The sequence below is a fragment of the Notamacropus eugenii genome, chromosome 1 (genome assembly GCF_028372415.1).
Source record: "Notamacropus eugenii isolate mMacEug1 chromosome 1, mMacEug1.pri_v2, whole genome shotgun sequence".
Taxonomy (NCBI): Eukaryota; Metazoa; Chordata; class Mammalia; order Diprotodontia; family Macropodidae; genus Notamacropus; species Notamacropus eugenii.
In genome coordinates, this window is record NC_092872.1 from 192,305,524 (window position 1) to 192,329,359 (window position 23,836).

Consider the following 23,836-nt stretch of genomic DNA (forward strand, 5'->3'; position numbering starts at 1 on the left):
ATTCTGAAATGTCAGGTGAGAGAGTATCGAGCAAGGAGACATACAGCAAAAATGTTCTTTACTGCCATGCATGGACCTAGCATTAAGTAGAGGGAGAGAGTGGAATGGATTGCTTTTGAGAAATTGCAGTCATCTAACATTTGCTAAGCACACATACATGCACACACAGATACACACACACACACCAGCATTGTGCTAGGAATTGAATCTAAAAATACAGAAGTGAAAAAATGTCTCTCACAAAGAGTTTACATTTTATTTACAGTGATCCCATGTTTCTTGACACAAAAACTCACGGATTTAGTGGCGTGTCAAAGTATAATTTTTGTAGCAACACTAAGACATGATTTATGGAAACATTGGGTTGACTTCTGTGAGATTAATACCTAAACATTAATGATGTGCTCCTAAATATACCCTTTCCTACCTTGATGTCCTGACACTGGCTTTCCTGATTTGTTTGTTTTTTCTCCCATTTATCATAATTACTCTATGTCAGCTTCTTAGGTATTTACATATTCTCATTTTCCTAGATTAAAAATGGAGCCAACTTTTGGAACAAAAGGCGCTCTCTATAATAATTTAGCCATGTAGGGGTTATTACTGTGCCTTGTATGCATGATCACATGGGAGTTGTACTGAGAGTGTACTATTTATTATTAATTTACTTGACCCCTTAATTTCAAGATACATTTTAGTTCTAAAAAGCATATCAAAAATGTTTATACTTTCTTATTATGAATCTCAAGTTTAGAGATAAGAAAGTTTCTATTCATAAAAGCCAAATAGATTTTCAATCCAAACTACACTTTCCATAATATAAAAAACTTAGGTATTTAGCATTATAATGACTGTCAAAACTCTCTTTTAGAAAAAAACATCTCAGTACAATTTTTTTTTACATTAATAAATTTCATACCCAAAGTTTTGCTAGCATAAAACTTTAGAGGAGACATCATTATTTTTCTCCTGGTACTTTTATTTGTTTAGTATTCTGCTTTAATAATGTTTTAAAAGATTCTGTTTCTATTCCTTTAATTTTTTTCATACGTATAATATGTATTTACATATAGACATGTACATTTACAAACTTGGCTTTTTTTTCTTTTGAAGTTTATGACTTTTGCTTATGGAATGACTGGAAATGTTACTAGAATGTTCTCTACGCAAATAGAAATGTTGGTATTATTCTATATTTTCACATTCTATGGTCAATTAATTAGTTTACTGTCTCCACAGTATATTCTAATTTAAGACAAGGTAGGAGCTGGATGATGATCAGAGGTGAGAAACCTGCAGCTCTTGGCTTAGGTAATATGTTCATCAAAACTGCAAATAACACCATCCCAGGGATCCAAAAAAATTTTGACAGGCTGGAGCACTGGACTCAATCCTTTAAGAAATTCATTATGGATAAATGTAAAGTCTTGTACTAAAGTACAGAGAATTAACTTGATTGGGAATTTTTTGTGTTTGGCAAACGTGCTTAAAGCAAGAGAATAAGAAGTTTTATAAGTAGTAGAAACATCCATGTACTTTTAATTTGTACATTAAACTTACGCAATGAAAAATGAAAGTGCCAGATAGTCTGAATGTCAGCTGTAATTGAGTTGTCATAACTGTATTTTCAGATCATTAGGCTTCATTCTGGACTCTCTCATCTATAATGAAGGAAATGGAGAGGTTTTTTTCTTTGAAGTGTTCAGACAGTAGTTTTTGGGTCCCTCCTTTATATTTTTAAAGTTGTAAACTTAATACTTATTAATTTCTCTAGGTGGAATTAAATTTCTAGTTTAGAAGCAAAGCTTGTCCACTGCCGGTAAAAAACACATTATTCCTTGCTGCGATGAAAAAAGTTTTAGTGATTTTTATATTCAAAATGATTTGCATTCAAAGCCACATACTGGAGCTGTGTACCTAGATATTCCTGTATGAACCTATCTTTGTTATTCTAATGCACTTATCAGTATGGATGGAGAGTAGAGTTCACCCTGAATAGGCTATGAATCATTTAAGATTTTTGTCCTCACCAAAAAGATAATTGCAAAATCATGGAAAAAAATAAAGAAAATAGGGCTTATTGAATTATTTTCAAGACTAGAAATTGTATGTTAGTGTTGATTTTTTTTTGCTTTTGCTAATGACAAAAAAAGTAATTTCTTAAATTTAAAGAAATAACTATATATATAATTTTTTACTGAGATTTTATGTGAAATCTTTTAATTTTGGTTTTAAATTAGATAACTGAGATGATAATGTACATTTTGATGTCCTTAAAGCGGATGTTTAATCGAGTTCTGTTATAACCAAAGCCAAAACTTTGACTCTGCAAATGAAAAATATTTTTAATGTCTTTCTTAATCTGCAAAATGACAAAGAGCTTTTGGAGCTGATTCTTTAATGATGGTTGAGTTTTCCAAGTACCAGTTTATAAAATGAAATAATAGTTTCAAAATTTTAAAGGTTTTTAAACAAGCATTTCCAGCCCCAGGAGTTGGTGGGTTTTTTTTCATTTAAACAACATGTACTTCAGAATTTTTCCAGCAAATATTCATTCAAAAGATAGTATTTAATGTATATGAAGAGGGATGTACACTCTCTCAACAATCCAGTCTAACATCTCCAAGGTTCTTTTCCCCCATGCTTAGTTGACATACTATACTGATTACATAACAGAAAGCTCTGCTCCTAAGTTTGTTTTTTTTTCAGCTGTCTTATCTAAAGGAAAGTATGCTTTAATTATTATGACAGTCAAAACAAATTCAAAGGGTTGTATGTTAAGAAAACATTTTGTTCAAATAGACCTTACTCATTTATAATGAGTGTTAAGATATGAGAATTGAAATTTTAAAAGAAGGTAAAATGGTAATAAATTCAAAATAATGCATTCTAAGTTTGAATTGTGTTCTGGTACTAGTTGCATTGTTTCCAAGGGACTTAAAGAATTTCTAAATGGAGGAGAAATTTCAAAATTTAATTCCCTTCTGAAAAATCAAATGGATATTATAAATCATTTTTGGAACAAGATATATTTACATAATCTGGAATTATTGTTGACTTTTCAGAGAATCATGCCATTTCCAATGCTTCACAAAGGGCGTATTATGAATAAGACTTTAACATTGGACTTAGACTACCTTTTTCTTGTAATATATTCTACAGTGACATTTCCATATAATTAGTGTTAATGGCCTAAGAAAAGTAAGTCCTTTATCTGCTTAGATTTCTTTTTTTATAGAATAATACTTTTTATTATGTGTACTCTTAGACACATATGAAGAGCTTCTCTATACACAAATATGGTGGTTTATACATACATTTTAATTTGGTTAAAAACATTAACACAGTTTCAGCAAATCTCTGTGCTTTTACATAATTTCTGGTTTTCACTAATATAATTTTTTTTCACTCACTAAAATTTTGGTTGTGAGAGAAGTTGTGTTCACACAACGTGTATAACATAACATAACCTGTATAATGTTTTGCTTTTGCTTTTTACACTTTTCAGATGGCCTTCTTGTTGTTGGTGTCCATTCAGCTAAATTTCCAAATGAAAAGGTTCTGGATAACATTAAAAGTGCTGTTCTTCGCTATAACATCACCCATCCTGTGGTTAATGATGCCGATGCTCTCCTTTGGCAAGATCTGGAAATTTCCTGTTGGCCAACCCTGGTCATACTCGGACCCCGTGGAAACATGCTTTTTTCTTTGGTTGGAGAGGGACACAGAGAAAATTTGTTTTTATTTACTTCAGTGGCTTTAAAATACTACAAAGAAAGAGGACAGATTAAAGATAATAAAATTGGAATAAAACTTTATAGAGATTCTTTGCCCCCCTCTCCTTTACTTTTTCCTGGCAAAATAACAGTAGACGATGTGTCTGACAGGTTAGTGATAGCAGACACTGGACATCACAGAATTTTGGTTGTCAGAAAAAATGGACAAATCCAGCACAGCATTGGAGGTAAAAGATATATGTAATATACATTTTTATGATGCAAATTTTGGAAGTGGGGTGATTGAAAATGGAAATTATGAATAAAAATAACTCCTGGGCATTGTAAAAAAATAATTTTAACTTTTCTCACATGATATTAATCCAGTGTGCATAATGAGCTTAAATGAAGGTGATGAATATTGTGCTGCAGCATCAGTGTGATAGAATCATGGTTGGTCATTCATTATAAAACATTTACGTTTTAAATTCACTCATAATTTTGTCCCTGAAAAATACAATGATAACATGGTTTCCAAAACTGGTTTTGTTTATGTGTAGAAATACATAGGGGCAGCTAAGTGGCACAGTGTATAGAGCACCAGCCATGGAATAGGGAGGACCTTGTTCATTTCTGGCTCCAGACACTAGTTGTGTGACCTTGGGCAGGTCATTTAATCCTGATTATCTTTCCTCCTCCCCACCAGAAAGAAATACAAACAATATAAAGGTAGAAATTCTTTTATTTTTCTATTAAAAGAATTTGTATCTTGTTAAAACAATTACAGTGTAGTCTGGAATGTCATATTTAGGTTATAAGGTGTGGAAGTCTAATTTTTTTATAAGCTAAGAAGGAATTATTACAAAGTAAAACCCAAATTTTAATTTATATAGAATTTCAATGCTTAATAGCTTATAGGATTTTTGTGAAATGTAAGTTTTACTTATTTTCTAGCAGAAAACTACAACGGTGCACTAGAAAAACCACGTCAGTTCAAATCCCTTTTCTGACCCTCAGAACCTTTGTGACCTTGAGCAAATCACTTAATCTCCCTGGGCCTGAGTTTCTCATGAGTCAAAGAAATTGAGGTTAGACCAGATGGCCCCTAAAGTTCCCGCCACCTCTCAGTGTCTGATGCTTTTATCCTGAGACCTCTAGTGCAGTGTAAATAACGAATATTCATTTTACTTTTACAAACATGCGTCAAGATAGCATAAACCATTTTCTTAAACAAACTCTGTAGTTTCTAAACTAACGAGTACTACCTGTTTAGCCTGCTTTTTAAATAAAATCTGTTAAGACATTGTAAAGACAAACAACTTTGAAAGACTTGAGAATTCTGAGCAACATGCAGTGGTAAACCATGATTCCAGAAGACTTGTGATGAAACATGCTAGCCGTCTCCTGACAGAGAAGTGACGGACCCAGGGTGCAGATCGAGGCATACTTTGGATGTGGCCAGAGTGGGAACTTGTTTTTTACTATGTGTAGTTGTTGCAAAGGTTTTGTTTGGGGCATGAGGGAAAAGAAAAAGCATTTATTAAATGCCTGCTATGTACCAGGCACTGTACTAAATACTTTACAAATAATATTTGATCTTCACAACAACCCTGTGAGGTAAGGGCTATTTATATCTCTATTTTACAGTTGAAGAAACTGAGGCAGATCAAAGATTAAGTGATTAGCCCAGAGTCACACAGTTATAAGTGTCTGAAACTGGATTTGAATTCAGGTCTTCCTGACTCCAGGTCCAGTGCTGTATCTGCTGTGCCATTTAGATTTTTCAGTAGTGGGACAAAAGGTAGAAGGGAGATAAAATAGATTTTTATTCATTGAAAATTAAATTTTAAAATATTAAAGTTAGGGTTACTTATCAAATTCATCTAAAGCATCACTTCCCACAAGAGGCTTTTTATCATCCTTCCAGCTACATCTCTCCCCCATTACCTTGTCTTTATTTATATATGTTTTTTATTTATTTAAACATATGCTGTCTCCCCTAATAAAATGTAAACTCTCAGGGCAGAGGCTTTTTAAGTTTTTGTCTTAGTATCCCTAGCACTCTATTAAAATGCTCTTTTATCTTGTTAGAAAGTTATAATGGAATCTAGAACTTCATGTTTAAAGTATAAGGTGTGTAAAATGTAAATAAATATAAATAACCAACAGTATCTTGCACATAATAGGTGCTTTTGTTTGCTCCTTTAATAAGGCTGAATTGCATCAGTCAAAGGAAACAGTATTTCCAATGTCACTGATAAATTAACAAAGCATTTGCATTTGCTAATTTTATACATTTGTAAATTCTTCACAACAATTAAACTATTAAAGATTTGTAGCAAATATTTTTATCCATTCCATGGTTAATTTTATTCATAACTGTACCAATATTACTTTGGTCATTTCTTTTTTTTTTTTTAATTCCAGTTAAACAACTTCTTGGAATTGCTTAATATTCAAAATACTAATATCAGCTCCATAACTTGAATCCAAAAGTTTCAAAACAAGTTTTTAAAATGTATTACATATGACCCAGGATCTTCATATGTGAAAATTAGGGACCTATTGTTAAGCAGAGAACATGACCCCATGTAAGCCTGAAATCATTTATTCCGTGGTCCCAGAGTATCAGTGTCATCCGCAGAACATAGCAGTCTGTGTAGAAGCCCAGAAGAAGAATTAGGGTCATGAGAACAGAGTCATTTGCTCTGTGCTCTTAAGAGATGGTTGTCTTTCACTCGTTTTTTTCTTCCTCAACTACAAAATCCCTTTTTGTCGTAAGCAAAGCAAAAACGAGGTTGCCATCATTTGGGGACTCATTCTTTTACTTTAGAAGAACTAAGACTGATAGTTACCTTGAAAATGTGTTTGTAATCTAAGACAGTAAGAAGAAAACTCAGGAATTCTTAAAAGATTTCATTTTAAAAGTTCCTTGGGGAGGAACTTAACTGTGTCTGTATTAAAATAAGGGAAAAGATAGCTTTCGTTAATTTTTTTTTTAAAAACCTTGATTTAAGAGGAAATAACATTTAGAAATAAGATGAAATAACTTGGATACTTCATAAACCATAAAGCTTTCTATGAAAATGAACATTAACAAGTCATAAGCAAAATTTCTTCTTGATTTATAGCAGAACAAAAGGTAGTTAAAAATATCATTGAACTCAAATTCCTTTTATTCATTATATATATGTGTTGCTTATTAAAAGTGGAAAGCTAATTTATGATATTAATATGCATTACAATTTCAATTTTAACAAGAGAAAATGAATAAAACAAAATTATCTTTTCATGCTATTCATTTGGGTAAATAACTTTTTAAAATAGCTCAAATGTTTGACAGTTTTGTTGATTTAGGTCTTCCAACAACGAAAATTACAATTCTTCCGTACTTTAGTATACAGTTTTCTTTAGTTTCTTTAGTTTAGTTTAGTTGTTATTAGTCACCTGCACAACTTCCTGGTGATGTTTCTCTCCACACTTAGCCAGGCTGGATCCCACGGCTCTGTCTCTGGTTCTGCTGTTTTTTAGAGCTTCTACAGTTTAATAAGATCTGCCAAAACTTGCATTATGTTGGCATATCCTTTTGGAATTCAGAGTCACCTCCACACCATAATCTGACAAAGACTTGTGAAGTGGGAAAGCGGTGTGTATAGAAAAGAATATGTTACATTTCTTTTTTTAGCACTCTGTAGCAAAATCTAATAGCCTCCGAGTCTATACTGAGACATCCTTTCAGTAATTAGTAGATAATTAGATTTTAAGGGAGCAACACACAATTAAGACCACTTATAAGTTTATCTTGTTGCACTTAAGTGTACATCATGAAGACAATTTTGAAAGATGTAGCAATAAGTTGCAAGTATGTTCTAGTCTCCCAAAATTTTTTTTTAATACCATGAGATTATTTCCTTTTTATCTTGGTCATGTCTTGAGTAGAAAGATTTTATTAACTGACTTATATTCTGTTTTAGGTCCCAACAGTGGAAGAAAAGATGGGACATTTTCAGAGTCAACTTTCAATTCTCCACAAGGTGTAGCCATAAAGGAGAACATCATATATGTAGCAGATACAGAAAATCACTTGATAAGAAAGGTAATTTTTGAATTATTACATGCCAGTTTAAGTACTCTTAATTATAAGCATACTTATTTTCTGCTTAATTATTTGAAATTAGAGGAAATTATTATGAATTTTAAATGTGTCCGTATCAGTGCCATCTGTATGAAAATAATTCCACTGTACTGTAACCTGTTCAGACTTTATCTGGATTGTGTTCACTTCAAGGCTCCCCATTTTAAGAGGGACATTGACCAAGTTCTGCAAGCCATATCATGAGGAACAACTGAATGAATTTGGGAATGTTTAACTTGGAAAAGAAGACTTGGGGGGAAAGGATTTGAATAAGAAGTTAGAATTATTTTATGTAGTTTTAGAAGGCCAAATTAGGACTAATGAAAATGGTTGGAGCCAGGATGGTAGAGTAGCAGGAAGAAGTATAACCTAGCTCCCACAGCACATCTTCTCCAAAAAGATCTAGAAGAAATTATTAGAATGAGTCAGGTTCACCTAGGGCAACTAAGAGGTCCTATGGACATTAGGGATGGAGATTCATCCAGGATCATGTTCTGTAGACCATTCCAGTGCTCAGGAACAGAAAGAGGACAAGACTGTGAACCAGGACTAGACAGTGTCCCAGACTCGCACTGAATTACTTTGACTTCGTGTAGAACAAGTAACCAACTACCCAGTTCCAGGTCAGAGATCTAGGGCAGACCTAGGAGTGGGTTGCATTCCAGGCAGGGAGTGGTCGTAGGTCCTAGGGAGGAACAGGTGTAGAAATGAACAGCAGTCATGTGACTCTGACCCCAAGAACAGAGTGAGGTGTCCCTACTTGAAAGTTCCAGAAGACAGCTGTTGAATCCAGCCACTTCAACCACCTGAGAGGCTCTACAATTTTGGAGCAACAGAACTGTAGCTTCTCTTGGGTCTGGAACTTCTACTTCTGTCCTGGTTATTCCAATAGGGCATAGAGTAGGTGCTTACTACATACTTGTAGTTTGCTTGATTGATTTAGAGTGAAAATGCAAAACTGATATGATTCAGTTACTTTTGTAAAATGTCCACTCATTGTCCCTGGACAGAGATCTCAGATTTAGAGTATCAGTAGCTAAGTTAATATTTATAGGGAGGCTAAAAATTTTGAAATACTTAGCATCTTCTGCCCCCCTTTCTTCTCTTTGCCACCAAGGAGTTACAAAGGTTAAAGTTTTTTTCATAGTTTGCCTTAAACCAAAAAACTCACCAAGTGATCAAACTACTAGTAATGATCCTCCCCCTATTTAACTCTTCTAGTATTTGGAAAGCAGACATAATCTGTTTCTAGGACCATACCCTAAGCTTTTAGAACATAGCTAAATCCACTACATTTTGTACTCTACTGTCTTAATCTTCAAGAACTTACAATTTCTGATTCACTGCATGATGGGGCTTAAGAGCAGGACTTTGTGCAATCTGACTTTCAGGGTCTCAAATAGCTGTAGTTTTTAAGGACTTAAGTGTGAACCCATAAAACTTTTCAAAGTTTCTACATAGACCATTTCTTCTTTAGAACTTAATAGTTGCTACGGCATTAATCATAATATGTCTATAGACTACTTAATGTTGAAGAACAAGTTAATAGAACAGTAATGACAAGTTATAGTTTTTGATGACTTTTCCTATTCTCTGAATTGGTTTGGAAACTGTAAAAGGTAAAAAATAAAAGGAAGATCATTATTATTCCTTAAATCAAGATATATTTCCAATCTCATCTTAGTTTCCTTTTATTATCCCCATGAACATTTAAGAAGAAAATTTAAAAGCTTTAAAAAAAATCTCAGAAAAAAATAGGAAATAAGATTTGTAACATAGAATATTGAATTTTTATTGTAAGAAATAAAATGAAATTGAAAGTTATATGCTTCCTGAATAGAATTAACATATATTTCATAGAATTACATATATTTCAATTTATAGGTACTAAGTGTTTTGATTTAAAATAAGTTTTTAAATTTTAATTTCTTCTCAAGTATTGGTACCTTAGAACATCCTTAAACTTTATGTTGTGTTATGAATTCCTTTGGTAGTCTGGTGAAGCCTATGGACCCCTTCTCAGAGTAATGTTTTTAAAGCATAAGATAAAATAATATGATTACAAAGGAAACCAATTATATTGAAATATAATTAACAAAAAAATTTTTTTTTTAATCCATGGAGCCCAGATTAAGAACAACTGCGTTTGATGATGTCAGGATCCATTATTTGAGTATTGGGAAGGGGGATAGAAAGGTACAGAGCATTTGTAGAGCATGTAAGTCTTAGTCAAACAGTAGAAGCCTCATAGCTAATTTTATTTGCGTGTATGTGTGTGTGTGTGTGTGTGTGTGTGTGTGTGTGTGTGTGTGTGTATACACATACATATATATAAGTACGTATATATGAAAGAGGGAAGGGAAAGGAAGCAAGCATTTATTAAGTGTCTGCTATGTGCCAAGCACTGTGCTGAGTGCTTTACAGATATGTCATTTGATCCTCACCACAACTGTGTGAGATAGGTGCCCTTGAGATCCCCATTTTACATTTAAGTAAACTGAGGCAGACAGAGGCTAAGTGACTTGCCCAGGCTCACATAGCTTGTAAGTGTCTGAGAATGGATTTGAACCCAGGTCTTCCTGAGTCCATGCCCAGCATTCTATCCACCGCACCACCTAGATGCCTGCATATAATACTGAGAGTACTATTCTGTCTATATATTCTGTTTAGATCTTATATCCAGAGGAAAGATAGAAAATATCCTGAACCATATTAATCACAGACTTAATTTTTCTAGATTGATCTGGAAACTGAAATGGTGAGCACTGTGGCTGGCATTGGAATACAAGGCACAGACAAAGAAGGTGGAGCAAAAGGAGAGGAACAGCCCATCAGTTCACCTTGGGATGTAGTTTTTGGAACATCAGGTACGTTTTTCACATTTTGAATACTTGTAGCTACTTAAGCCTACTTCAGTACATTAAAAAATTGTGTTTTTGTTGTAATAGTATTTTTCCAATACTTTTTTTTAATTCTCCAGAGTAATGTGAAAATGAACTATCATTCATATTTGAACTATTTAAAATTTTAAAAGAAATTAAAGGGATGTCCATTTTTAAGTGACTCAGCACTTAATATGAATGATGTCATTATAATTGGAATTCAAGTAGAAATTTGATTTTTTACACATGGTGATATTTTTTTTTGTAGTGGCCATCTGGTTCATGGTCTTCTCTTTGTCTTTAAATGTATGATCAGCATTTTACTGAACTGTAGAAGTGTTTTCTAACTACAAGTTGTCTGTCTTATCGCATCTTTGCCAGATTTTTAAAATACGTATTTAGTCTGCACCAATTCAGCTTGTACCTTGTATATTAACCTGAGAAATTCATATTCTGCAGGTCAATAACCATTTTGGAATGGCTTTTACTAGTGCCTGAATTTTAACCTATTGCATGGAGGATAATGTACCCATATCCCGTTAACCTTTCTTGACCCCTTAATCAGTATTCGCTTTATAGAGAAGGTTAAATGAACTTATATGACCTTTAATAGTTGAGATTCAGCTGTTTTAGTGTACAGTCTAGATAATCTACAGTACATGAAGTTGTCTGCTTAGATAGTACACTGTTATAATTCTGTCATTTCTATTAATGTACCATAAAAACCAATGTAGTGTACTTATTCTTTAATTATTCATATAATGTAGATTTTTTTGTGAGAATAAATGTAATGCTATGAAGCAAATATATTTCATTATTTATTGAGTAAAAATTATGAGATTTAGTATTTCATGCTTAAGCTTTGAGGAAAAGCTCTTATTGTCATTAAGCTATCCCTTCAAGTTAGGGAAGACAAAATACTAGTAAAATAAAATAGAAATTGAGTTTACCATCACAGATTGAGATCCTAGATTTTAGGCAAAATCGGATTTTAGGCAAAAATGTTCTAGGTGGCTATTGATATAAAGTTCAAGGTATCAATAAAAATATATATAGCTGCTACAGATTAATATGCTCTTGCTTTTTTATTGGAGCTAATTTAAAGAACTTTGTAAATCATAAAGTGTTAAAATCATTTCAAGTAACTACCTTAATTGAAAAAATCAACACATGAAATATATGTCTGTTCAACATTCAGACCAACCTACTTTTTTTTTTTTTTTCCTTTGGAAGTTAGCATAGAAACCCATCAAGCTTGTCAGTAATAGAGGTAAGAGTTGAAAAAGTAAAGGATTAGTTGAAAATAGCTGTCAATTCCAGTAAATACAGAGACATTCTGACGTAAACTGTGTTGGATAGCTCATTGCAAGAACCTGTCTAAGCTCCCATTGCTTGGGAAATATTATCTTCTCCTAGAAATATTTACCTACTTCAGAATGCATTCTGGGAAGCTCTCTGTACTTGTCATTCCTTCACCAGTGCCAATCATACATCTTTTTGATGTAGAGTAATTCTTTCTTCCAAAAAGAAATAGTGATAAGTAGCAAATCAGTACTTTACTGTTCTCTGCTATTTCTTATGTCATTTGGTAGCTTATAGTACTACCATCTTATTTTGAAAAGCTTCTTGTATGCTGAATAGGAAGTTATATATACTTGGTTTGCAGAAGTAATAAAATAATGTATAAAAAACCATAACTTTTATGTTCAGAGAGGTCAGGAAGAAAACAAGCAGGCAAGAATGAATAAAAAAATTTTCTGCTTTCTACAGTTTCTGCTATTGCAGAGAAGAGATAAATAAAAAGGACTCAGTATATAAGCCCCAAATGTATCAGCTCCTTTAAATATTGGACTTCTGTCTTTTAGGTAATTTTAATCCATTGATGTATGTTTTCTTTATAAGCTGTCCTATCCCATAAATAGTTTATTAGCATTTGTCAGTAATAAAATGAAAAGTTGTGAATGATAACTGCTAGGTTTGATTGCTAAATACAAACTAATGCAGTTGTACTAGATTAAAGGACTTGGAAAAGTTTGCTTTTGATCAAGAACAGTCTTAATCCATATAACATTTACGATTGTTCTTGTAGCAGAGGTTGTTATTTGGATCTCATTAGCTTCAAATAATCAAAGTATAAAGTAAAAGGAAGAATTTTATGAGTTTTCAGGGAAAGGTTACAAATTACATTTTACAAAACTTACTTGCCTGTTTTATTCCTTCTTTCTAAAATCTGTGTTTTAATTGACTTTCTTTGAAAAATATTTTATATGCTTTTTGCTCCTCTGAATTATTCTTTTCCATATTTGATAAGCAGGTATTGAAGTTAACTGATAATACACCGTTGATATGTGTGAAGTATTTTTGATAGCCACATCCTTGCTAAAAGGAACAAAACTCATATTACCCTTGCTCAGTGATGTAGCATTGTGATTTTGATTCTGAAATCTGGCTTTCAGCAGTATCATTACATTTTACTATCTTGTTAATTTTCATAAACATAAAGATCAACCATTGTACTATCAAGGTTTTTCTAAGATTTACATGGGAATACTATAATTTAAATAATTGGAGATCTTGATTTTTTAAGAAGTTGTTTGGTTATAGGGTGAGTGAACGAATGAATGAATGAGTGAGTGAGTGAGTGAATGAATAGCATTTCTTAAACACTCACTATCTACCAAGCCCTAGGATGTGAGTTCAAGAAAGCAAGCTAGTACCTACATTCTAGTAGAGGATCACAGCACACACAGAGGAATTGTAGTCTGGTAGGAAATGTTTTGGACAAAGTCCAAATACATCGGAGTCTTTAGGTAAGTGACTGAAATGTCGTTCCCAAGAGTTGATAGCATTTGGTTTGATTGCTATTCTAGAAAGTAGAGTTGGAAAGCAGATAGGGAGAGAAGATGCAGGCAGAGGAGTGTAGATGTTGTTGTGAAACTAGGCAGGATGAGGTGAACGAATGCTCACCAGCCATCTTTCATGACCCTGAAGTTTGCAAAGCAAAACCATCTGACATACATGTGGACTGTAGTCAAGACAAATTATGAAGGACAAGCCAAGGAGTTGCTGGAAAATATTTGGAAAAAAATCAGTCACAGTTTACAAGGTTGGGAGCCCAGAAGTCAAAAAATCACATTATTTTCAAATAATATGAAGAACAGAATATCATGAAAATATCTCACCTAAAATGGTTCAGCATTAAAAACTCAGGGGCAGCAATCTTTGATAAAGAGATCTATTGCTGTAGGCCAAAGGCATCAGTGAGGAAGAAAGATCCCAGTACACCAGAATATTCAGAACTTTGTGGTAGTAGAGAACTGGAAACATAGGTGTCCTTTGAATTGTGGTATGTTAACATGATGGAATAGTATTGTGATATAAGTAATGACAATTATGAAGCCTTTATAGAAGCAAGGGGAAAACTACATAGACTGATTCAGAGTGAAGAAAGCAGAACTTTGAAAGCAGATTAAACAATGACTGATGTAAAGAATAAAATAACAAACAATTGAACATTGTAATTATAATGATCAAGTTTAACTGTGGAATAGCATTGGGAAAATGCATATTGCTCCTCTTTGCAGTGGTAACAGGACAGTAAGTGTGTAACGTTACATGTGCTATCAGACACAGTTGATGTGTTGGTCAGATTTGCAATACTGCCTTTTTTTTCCTCTTTTTTAATCTTTGTAACAGGAAATGGCTTATGAGAGAGGAAGGATGTATTAAATATGAATGTTATGTAAATATAATCAGTAAAAATAATATAGTAAATTCATTAGACATAGAAAATTGATTGGCTATTCCTTTTCTTGAAACTTGTATTAGTACTGCTATATTTCATATGGTGCTGTAAGCATCATTAGATTGCCTTTATGAATGTGATTCTAATAGGTTTAGAATACACTATCAATACTGGTCATTCTTTTCCTTATCTTTATTTTATTGATTTCTAGGTTCTCAGCAGATAACCTCATTTCCCACTTTACTGAAAAGATTGAGGCCTGAATCCTTTCAGCTAGTCTTCCAAACTCTCAGTGACATCATTTATTCTTTCATCCCCCTCTGGTTTCAGAGAAAGCACCACCCCCCATCTTCTCAAAGGTTTGCTTCCACCTGAATCATTCATCCCATTCCTTGTAACTGTGTTCCATGAAACATCCACTCTGTCTCTCATGTATCTTCGTTCTTTCTTTCTTAACCATTTCTTTTCTCTCAGCCTATGTACGTGTGTGTGTGTGTGTGTACAGAATTCCCCATGCTGGGAGGGGGGAGGGGACTTCTCTTGACCTACTTAACAGCTCATGCTATTATTGTATCTCTTTTTTAACTTCCTGGAAAGAGCAGTACCCTCACTTTGTCACCATCCACTCCATCCTCAGTCCTTTGCAGTCTCTCTTTACTTTCCACAGTGTTTGTCAAGCTGCTGTCAGTAAGGACACTAATAATTTCATCTCCAAATCCTTTGTTCTCACCTCATCCTACATAATACCCTTCTCTTCTAGTAGCTTCTGTGGTTCTGTATTCTCATAGTTCTTCTAACTCCTCCTTTGCTGATGCTTCATCCTTCTGCCCCCTTGTATGTGGGTATCCCTCAAAATTCTGTTCTTGACCCTCATTTCTCCTTTGGTGTTTTTATCCGCTCTCTTGCCTGTAATAATACAAGTGATTACATCTCAACCTCATTCTCTTCCCTGAGTTCTAGCCCAGATCTCTAGCTGCCTGCTGGATAGTTCATCAAACTCAGTATGAACTAACCACCCAGAGTCATAACTTGAAGTCCTCTCTGACCCTTTCCTGTCCCGTACTCCCTCATGCCCATATCATGGCCAACTCATATCAAATCTATGTCGAAAATCTTTCTTATTTATATTTATTTACATTTTCCTGCCACTGTGCTAATCCTGGCCCCCATCTCTTCTTGCAAAATATGTTGTTATAGCCTTCTGATTTGTTCAGTCTAGTCCTTTATTTTATCTGTCATATAACTGTTCAAGTAACCTTCCTAAGTTACCACTCCGATGAAGTTGTTCCTGTGCTCAGAAACCTTTATTTCATTTGCTTTTGCCTACCTATTATAACTCAATTCATCCTGGCATCTAAGACCCACTATCCCACATTACTCCCTTTCACTTACTTTTCATTCAAGTTAAACTGGACCATAATCCATCCCTATTATTGTTCTGCCCTCTCCCATCTCTGCACCTTTGCTCTCAGCAATCCCCATAATTGGAATGAACAGTTTGCTGCATCTCTGCCCCTCCCTAGTCTTCACCTGTTGAAGTTCCTCTCTTTCTGTAAGGCTTACCTCAGGTGCCACCATCTCTAGAAACGCTTCCTTGATTCCCTTCCACTTAGCACCTGCAAGTGTTTTCTCTCACCTTGCATACTTTCTTTTTGTATTACAGTTATTTATATGCACATTTTCTCTCCTTACAGTTACATTGTAAATTTACATCTAATGCTTTGCAAATAGTACACATTTAATGTGTTGAATTAATTATGATTTTCTAATATCTAAAAAACAAGATCATTGTAAACTTACAGGTGATTCTGTCACTTTTTGAAGTAATTAGGATGTGTCCTAATTATGTGTCCCATAAAGATTTCGCTTTTTCTGTTAAATTCTAATTTGAGTGAGATACTATGAGCCCCACCTACAGTTTTTCAGTTTTAGGAAAGGAAGGACATTATACCAGCACTGAAGATTTGAACTAAATAAGAGAGAAATGAAGTCATTAACTTCTCTGCACCATTATGTATTGTATTTTATCTTGCTTCTCTTTTAAAGAACCATTACATTATGACCTAGAAGTAACTGTTTTCATAGTAAATACTGTGGTTCTTTTGGGAAAGATGGGAAAAATGGGGAATCTACTTCTGTAAAGGGCTTTAACATGCCATGAGGGAGAAAAATCACTGTGAGTATAAGGCATTGTCCAGAAGTATGTCATCTTTTTTTTTTTATTTATTTAACTTAATTTTTTTATTACATATCCTAACTAGGTTTGGTTCTGGTTAGATGAATGAGTGAAAAAAACATTTATTGAACACTTACTATGTGCAAACACTGGGCACAAATAGAGAAATGAAATAGTCCCTGCCCTCAAGGAGCTTACATTCTAACAGAGAGAAGCAAATAATGGACAAGGATGAAGTGTTTTGGTTTGGAAAAGTCATAGGAGGGTGAAGGGAGCCATAAGCATGACACTATTCATTTGCTTGTGGTTCCAGTACTGGAAAGGGATTGAGGAAGAGCAGTACTTTGTGTGGCAGTAAAGTAGATGGCAAGATAGCCAGAATGAAATTTGAAGCATGGCTGGCCCTAGATGGATATATTGAGCCATGTAACGCGGTCAACAAACAGAAAATAATGTGGACCCTCAGTCAGGAGTTCCAGGGCATAGAGACCATAGGGCATGGTCTCTAGTGGTCTGTAGTGTTCCACTGCAGGGCAGATGGCAGAGCCCAGTGTTTGAGAAGGTTACATTAGACAGCAGGGTATATGACAAGCAGATGGCTTAGGTAGAAGGTCAAACATATCTGCACTAGGTAAAAATATGGACCATGTGACATATCACCACCCTAGACAAGTCCTGGATGGGAATTCTAGAACTGACCATATTTTTTTCTGATGATCCTTTGTATTTGTTCTATTACCCAGAAGGTTAATAATGTATAAATTTAATGTGAATTATGTACATACACATACAAGCACACACATATATGTGCATATGTATTTAATGCCACAGAGTTAAAATTTAAAAAATTAATTGTGGAATCAAAGCTTTGATCTACTTATAAGTTTATTTATGAAGTGATAAACTGGTAATTGAGTTCAGTTAGCTTTAGTGTGAAACGGCATTTAAATTACTTTTTAAAACAGCCTTAGAATGAATTTACAACCATTACATATTTAAATATATCCCAAGGAGAGTACGTTTTAGAAGTAGGTTGCTTTTTTCTTTTGCCTTTTTTTAAATAGACTTAGCTTTTATCTTAAAGAATAGGTTTAGAACTGCTATTAAAAGTTAGAAAGCAGAATAAAAGAAAGTTAACTACTTGAATTTGTCATTAGTAGAAAAACATAGTACAGTCCTTTCTTCTCTTCTACTAAGTTCTTCAGTGTAAATGACTTATTACAATTTTCTTAATACAACTAGTTATTAGAAACAGTTTGTTTTCAAGTACATTCTTTGAATGAATCTCTAAGCCTCAAATCCAGCTGATGGGAGTACATGCTGCTGAACAAAGGTCTGTCCTTGGAAATTGTTCAATGTTCACATTGTGGAAACATAAAATTTTGGTATTTATCTAGTGGTATTCTACTGGCAAATCTTTTTTGACAGAAACTAACCTCTTTTTTCTACACAGTAAGGCTGTAATAATAGGTAAGGGGTGATAGATCATTTCTTAGAATAATCTGTAAATGTAGCAGATCAGTACAATATGAAATCTCTTAAAAATGTATCTTACGTGGAAGTTATAAAGTATATTTTCAGACATTTTATTTCCCACTATCCAAATCAAATTGGGATGCCTGAAAAGCAGGTTACTGCACTCCATTAATTTAAAACCATCAAATCATCAAATTACTTTTTTTTGTGAGAAATATATACTACCTTTTATTTATTTTCTTAAACTTTCAGAGGTCTCCAGAGATGATATTCTATGGATAGCTATGGCAGGGACTCACCAAATCTGGGCACTTCTGTTGGATGATGGGAGACTACCAAAGAAAAGGTAAGTTACAGAAGGTCTCCTTGGATGGTTTAAAAATCTTCTCATGTAAAACCCCATGACAGTATCAGAGTACGAGGGCTGATACACAGTAGGCACTCAGTGCTTGATGAATGAATAACAGAATGTTTAATCACCAGAAAAAGCAGAGGATTACTGTAGTAATTTTTATCCATTGGAAAAAAGTTATTTAATGTCCTACTTTGCCTCCACTGCATTTTAATTCAAGTTGTTCATAGTAAAATAATAGGGTAATTGTTCTTATTACATACAAAGTCCACTTAATTATCAGTGAAAAAGAATATAAATAATAGTATGAGATTATTGGTTCAGCACCTGCTATATACAAGTACAGCCTTTATGCTAAACACTGATAAAAGTAAAAAGTAACTCAGTTAATCAACCAGCACTATTAAGCTCTTCCTGTGCACCAGGTATGTGCAGAGTGCTGGAGCACAGAGAAAGGCAACAGATAACAAAAACTGCACTTGATCTCAAGGAGTATGCGTTCCAATAGGTTGTGTGGGGGGAGACGTAAAGTGTAAATATCTGTGTACACAGAAGAGATATGCAGAGTAGATGAGAGTGATCTGCAAGGAGAAGCAGCAGAGGGAAGGCCTGTTGTGTAGGTGAGGTTTGAGCTGTGTCTTGAAGTAAACCAAGGAAATCAGAATCAAAGGAGATAGCCAATGCAAAGGCATACAGTAATGGAGACTAGAGCACAGAAGACGAGATACAAATACTGTAAGATATAACATAAAAGTACAATAAACACGAAAAGTTCAGACTAATGAGAAGTCATAATGCCAAATATGATGTATATTTAGCTTTGGAATATATTTATGTGTGGTTTTCACAACTGTTTTACCTTTCCAGTTATGTTTTATGTTATCAACAAACATTTATGCAGCACATCCTGTTTGCCAGATATTGTTCTTAGTAATAGGAATTCAAATGTAATCACTAACATAATTGCTATAAGCAAGGAGCTTACATTCTAATGAGGGAAAGACATAAAAATATAGATAATAAATATGCAAAGTATTTCAGTACAAGATAGTTGAGATAGAGGAGACAGTGGCAGTTGAAAGGATCAATCAAGGCTTCATGTAGAAAGTAGTGCTTGAGTTGTATCCTGAAGGAAAGAGGAATTCTTTGAGGTAGAAATAAGGAGGTAATACACTCCAGGCATGGGGGGCAGCCAGTACAAAGGCATGAAGAGGGGAGATAGATTGTGGTGTGTGTTGGTAACAGAGTGAAGGCCAGTTTGCCTGGATAGTGGAGTACTGTAATGTTAATTATGTTAATGAGAGTTAAAGATCTTCCCCATCCATTAACGGGCCAGCCCATTTAGGGAAGCTTGATTAGGAGAGATTTTTTTTGAAGGAAGGCTCACACTTTTTGCTAATTTCTAATGAGGCACTGGGTCTAAGGGTCCTGATCTCCGGCTCAGAAAAGTGTATAAATATTCTGAGGTGAGGTTTTATTTTGGGGCTTACTCATTGGAAGCATTTGGCCAGATGAGACTCAGGGTAGCTGCTGAAGAAATCCTCAGCTTTGAAAACCCAAGGGTTGGTGCTTCTCTCTCTGGTAGCTACATATGTATATAATGGTCAGACAATTGGATCTCTCTGTTGATTTCTGATGTATGTATTGCTTATGATCAGACATTTGGAAGCCCTGTCTGTTGGTCTTTATTTCTCTTTATTTTCTCTGAAGTTCAGGGTGCTGACTTTTTCCCCTGAACTAAGTGAATGATATATATACTTGATTAAAGTAGATTGTTGACCCCTCAAAAGTTGCCTTTCCTTTTAGAAAAGTAGATCTAAAAACCTGTACAACAGGCCCTCCTGTGAATGCTGAGGTCCTTGCTGTTACAAGTATGGAATTTGTGGTAATGTCCAGTGAGACCGGAAGGTTAGGTTGGGGATGAAGGACTTTAATGGTGAAGCTCTTTTATTGAGAAGCAATAAAAAGTCATCGAAGTTTATCGAGGAGGTAGCATTGCTCAAGGAAATTCACTATGACAAGGTGGAAGGATGAGTTAGAGAGACAGAGACTTGGGTCAGGAAGACCATTTAAGAGGCTTTTGTAATCTAGGCAAGAGTTAATAAACTAAAACTATAGCTATTTGAGTAAAGAGGTAGGCTTAGACGCAAGAAATAGGAAGGTAGAAATGGCAAGTTTTGTCAGCTAATTAGGTACCCTACCTCATGACAGAGCGAGTTAAAATGAAAAGCAGGGGAAAATGACACTCTTATCTCTTGGCTCTGACTACTCTTCTCTGGCTGTCCCCCATGCCTCTAAAGCTTTCCCTCATTTTCCTGGTGTCCTTTAAGTTCCAACTAAAATCCTGTCTGTTACAGGAAATCTTTCCCAACCTGTCTTAATTCTAGTTCCTTCCCTTTTTTATTTATTTCTTGTTTATCCTGTATAGAGCTTGTTTATACTTATTTGTTTATTTGTTATCTCCCCCATCAAATTGTGAACTCCTTAAGGCAGAGACTGTCTTTTTTCTCTTTTTGTTTTCCAAGCATGTAGCATAGTGCCTAGCATATAATAGGGACTCAGTAAATGTTTGCTGACTGACTGTTCCAAACCTAGGAGACTTAGAATAGTGGTGGCATCTTACAATAGAATTAGGGAAGATTAGAAGATAGGAAGATTTAGGGTGGGGGAACAAAGATGATAAATTCTGTTTTGGACATATTTAGTTTATGTCTCTGGGACATCTAGTTTGAAATATATAATAGACAAGTTGGTGATGTAGGCCTGAAGCTCAACGGAGAGACTGAGATGTCTGGGAGTGTTCTACTTAGACATAATAATGAAAACTATGAGGAGTGATGAGGTTATAGAATAAAAGTATTAAGAAAGAAGAGGACCTAGAACAGAGCCCTGGGGAAGTAGAGTGCAGTTAGAAGGGGAGCTTTGACAGTTACAGTACATAGTAGGGATGATTATCCAGCAAAGAAGATGGAGAAGAATAGATGAGAACCAGAACAGGTCACAAAAACCTGGAGAGGAAAAAATGTGTAAGAATTTAGGGCAGGTAGGAGTGACAAATGGAGCCAACAGATGAGGACTGAGAAAACACCATCAAATTTGGCAATTGATGTCTCTTTGATAACTTTATAGATAATAGTTTTACTTGTGATGAAGAGTGACGAGGTCAAAAGCCATATTGGAAAAGTTCAAAGAGGAGGCAATATGTACAGATAGGTTTTTCTAGGAATTTTTTCTGGGAAAGGGATGAGAGATATGGGATGATAACATGAGGTAATGAGAAGAGAGAGTATGTGCACACTAGTGTAAGTGTGCTTTCCTGAGCATTGGTAAGAAAACAATATAGGGTGAAAAAAATTGTTATGATATTCAGAGATGATTGCTTTGCATTACTTTCCAATATAGTATAATTATCCTTTTCCTGAAGTGAAAATGTTGATATATTCCTGGAAAAATTGTGTATAGAGCAGTTTTTATGCATTGAATCATTATGGTTTTGGTTACAAGTGATTTTATAATGAATACACTTTAAAGATGTGTCCTCAATTTAAAATAGCTTTTAATATTCTCATTTTTCCATACCCTAGCCTCTCTGTCCCAAGTTTTTCCCAGTCACTTTGTATTTATTTTTCAATATGTTGTATATTCTTGTCTTTAAATACATTATTAGAATTATCAGTTCTTATAAGAATGTTGGTACCTTGGGGCCAGGTACTGTCTTACTTTTGTATTTGTGTCTTTATGGCTGACACATAGTATGAGCTTACTAGGTATTTATTGATTTAAAGAGGCAGTTTTTAAATTTTTACCGTGTACTAAGCACTGTGCTAAACCCTGGAGATATAAATACAAAAGTGAGACAGCCTCTGCTCTCAAGGAGCTGACATTCTAAGGGTAAAGGGAAGAGTTTATAAATATAGGAGAGGATTGTCCAGGAAAGGGTGTTTCACAGTTCAGAGTCTCTGGAGCAAATTTCTCTATTAAAGGTCTCATATCCACGATATATAAGGAACCCAGTAGATAAATGATAAAGGGATATGAACATGCGGTTTTAAAAGGAAGCTTGAAAAGCCGTCAGCATCCGTGTGAAAATAATACTTCAATCAACAGTGACTAGAGAAATGCAGATTAAAACAACTCTGAGTTTTTATCTCACATCCATTATATTGGCAAAAATGGCAGAAGGAAAATGGCAAATGTTGGAGGAACTGCAGGAAAATAGGTATATCAATATACTGTTGGTGGAGCTGTAGATTGGTCCAGCCATTGTGGAAAGCCCACAAAGTCATTAAACTGCCCATCTTTCACCCAGCAATACCATTACCAGGCCTCTACCCCAGTAATATCAAAAGAAAAGAATCCACATGTACAAAAATATTTATACAACCCTTTTTCCTGGAAATTAAGGGGATGGCTACCTATTACTACCTATTGAGGAATGACTAAACAAATTATGGTATATGAATTTGTAACGAAATACAGATGAAGTACCATAAGAAAATAATGAAATGGACAGTTTCACAGGAAACTGGGAAGACGTCTGTGATCTAATGCAGAATGAAATGAGTAGAACCAGGTGAAAAATGTATGTGACAGTAACATTATAAAGAAAAACAACTTTCAAAGTCTTTAGAGCTGTGATTAATGATAAACCAGCTTGGCAGAGGCCTGGTGAAGCACGCCTAAGAGAAGGAAAGAAAATGAAGACTGAGGTCTGTATTTTTGGAAATGGCCAGTGTGGGAATTTGTTTTGTTGCACTGTGCTTATTTGTTATGACTTAAAATTGGGAGGTGTGGGAAGAGCAGATAATAAATGAATGAAAAGAAATTAAATGAAAGTTAAAAGAGCAGTGTTTCAGTCTGGGAAGTCTGGTGAATGGAGCCATCAGACAGTTAACAAATCCTTTCCAGAAGCAATAGTGTTATTGATTTAGGGTGGAAAAAAACCTATCTAAATCTATCATATATATGTACACACACATACATACATGTATGTATGAGTGTGTGTGTGTGAGCATTATAAAAGGAAGACGGCTTTAGAACCTTTTAGGTGTTTGAAGTTAGTGCATATGGTGAGCTCTTACAAGTCAAGGCAGCACAGCCGCAGGGTAGGTTCTAGAAGAGTGACAGGGAAGATGATGAATGAATGGATAGTTAATGATATGTAAGTATAGTGAGACAGTTTTTTACTTAAATCCACCCCTATTCTAACGTCAAGTGTCTTGTAATAATAGCTCCTAAATATTTGTCTTCTCTCTGTTAATGCAGTTGTTTCATGCTTGTTTAGCAAATGTCTTTATATGCCATGTGCCAAATGATTCTTAGAGGAATGTGATAATGACTATTATATAGTTGGG

The 23,836-nt window shown here is 34.5% G+C and overlaps 1 protein-coding gene across 2 annotated transcripts in view; it reads left to right on the plus strand.

Moving 5' to 3' along the window:
• NHLRC2 (NHL repeat containing 2) overlaps positions 1-23,836 on the plus strand; it is a 64,939-nt gene that overhangs the window by 21,356 nt on the left and 19,747 nt on the right. For both annotated transcript variants that reach the window (XM_072623071.1, XM_072623062.1), the window contains exons 3-6: positions 3,509-3,964; positions 7,691-7,812; positions 10,589-10,718; positions 18,383-18,476. In XM_072623071.1, coding sequence (XP_072479172.1) covers positions 3,509-3,964; positions 7,691-7,812; positions 10,589-10,718; positions 18,383-18,476 — 802 coding nt within the window. The remainder of the gene's footprint in view (positions 1-3,508; positions 3,965-7,690; positions 7,813-10,588; positions 10,719-18,382; positions 18,477-23,836) is intronic.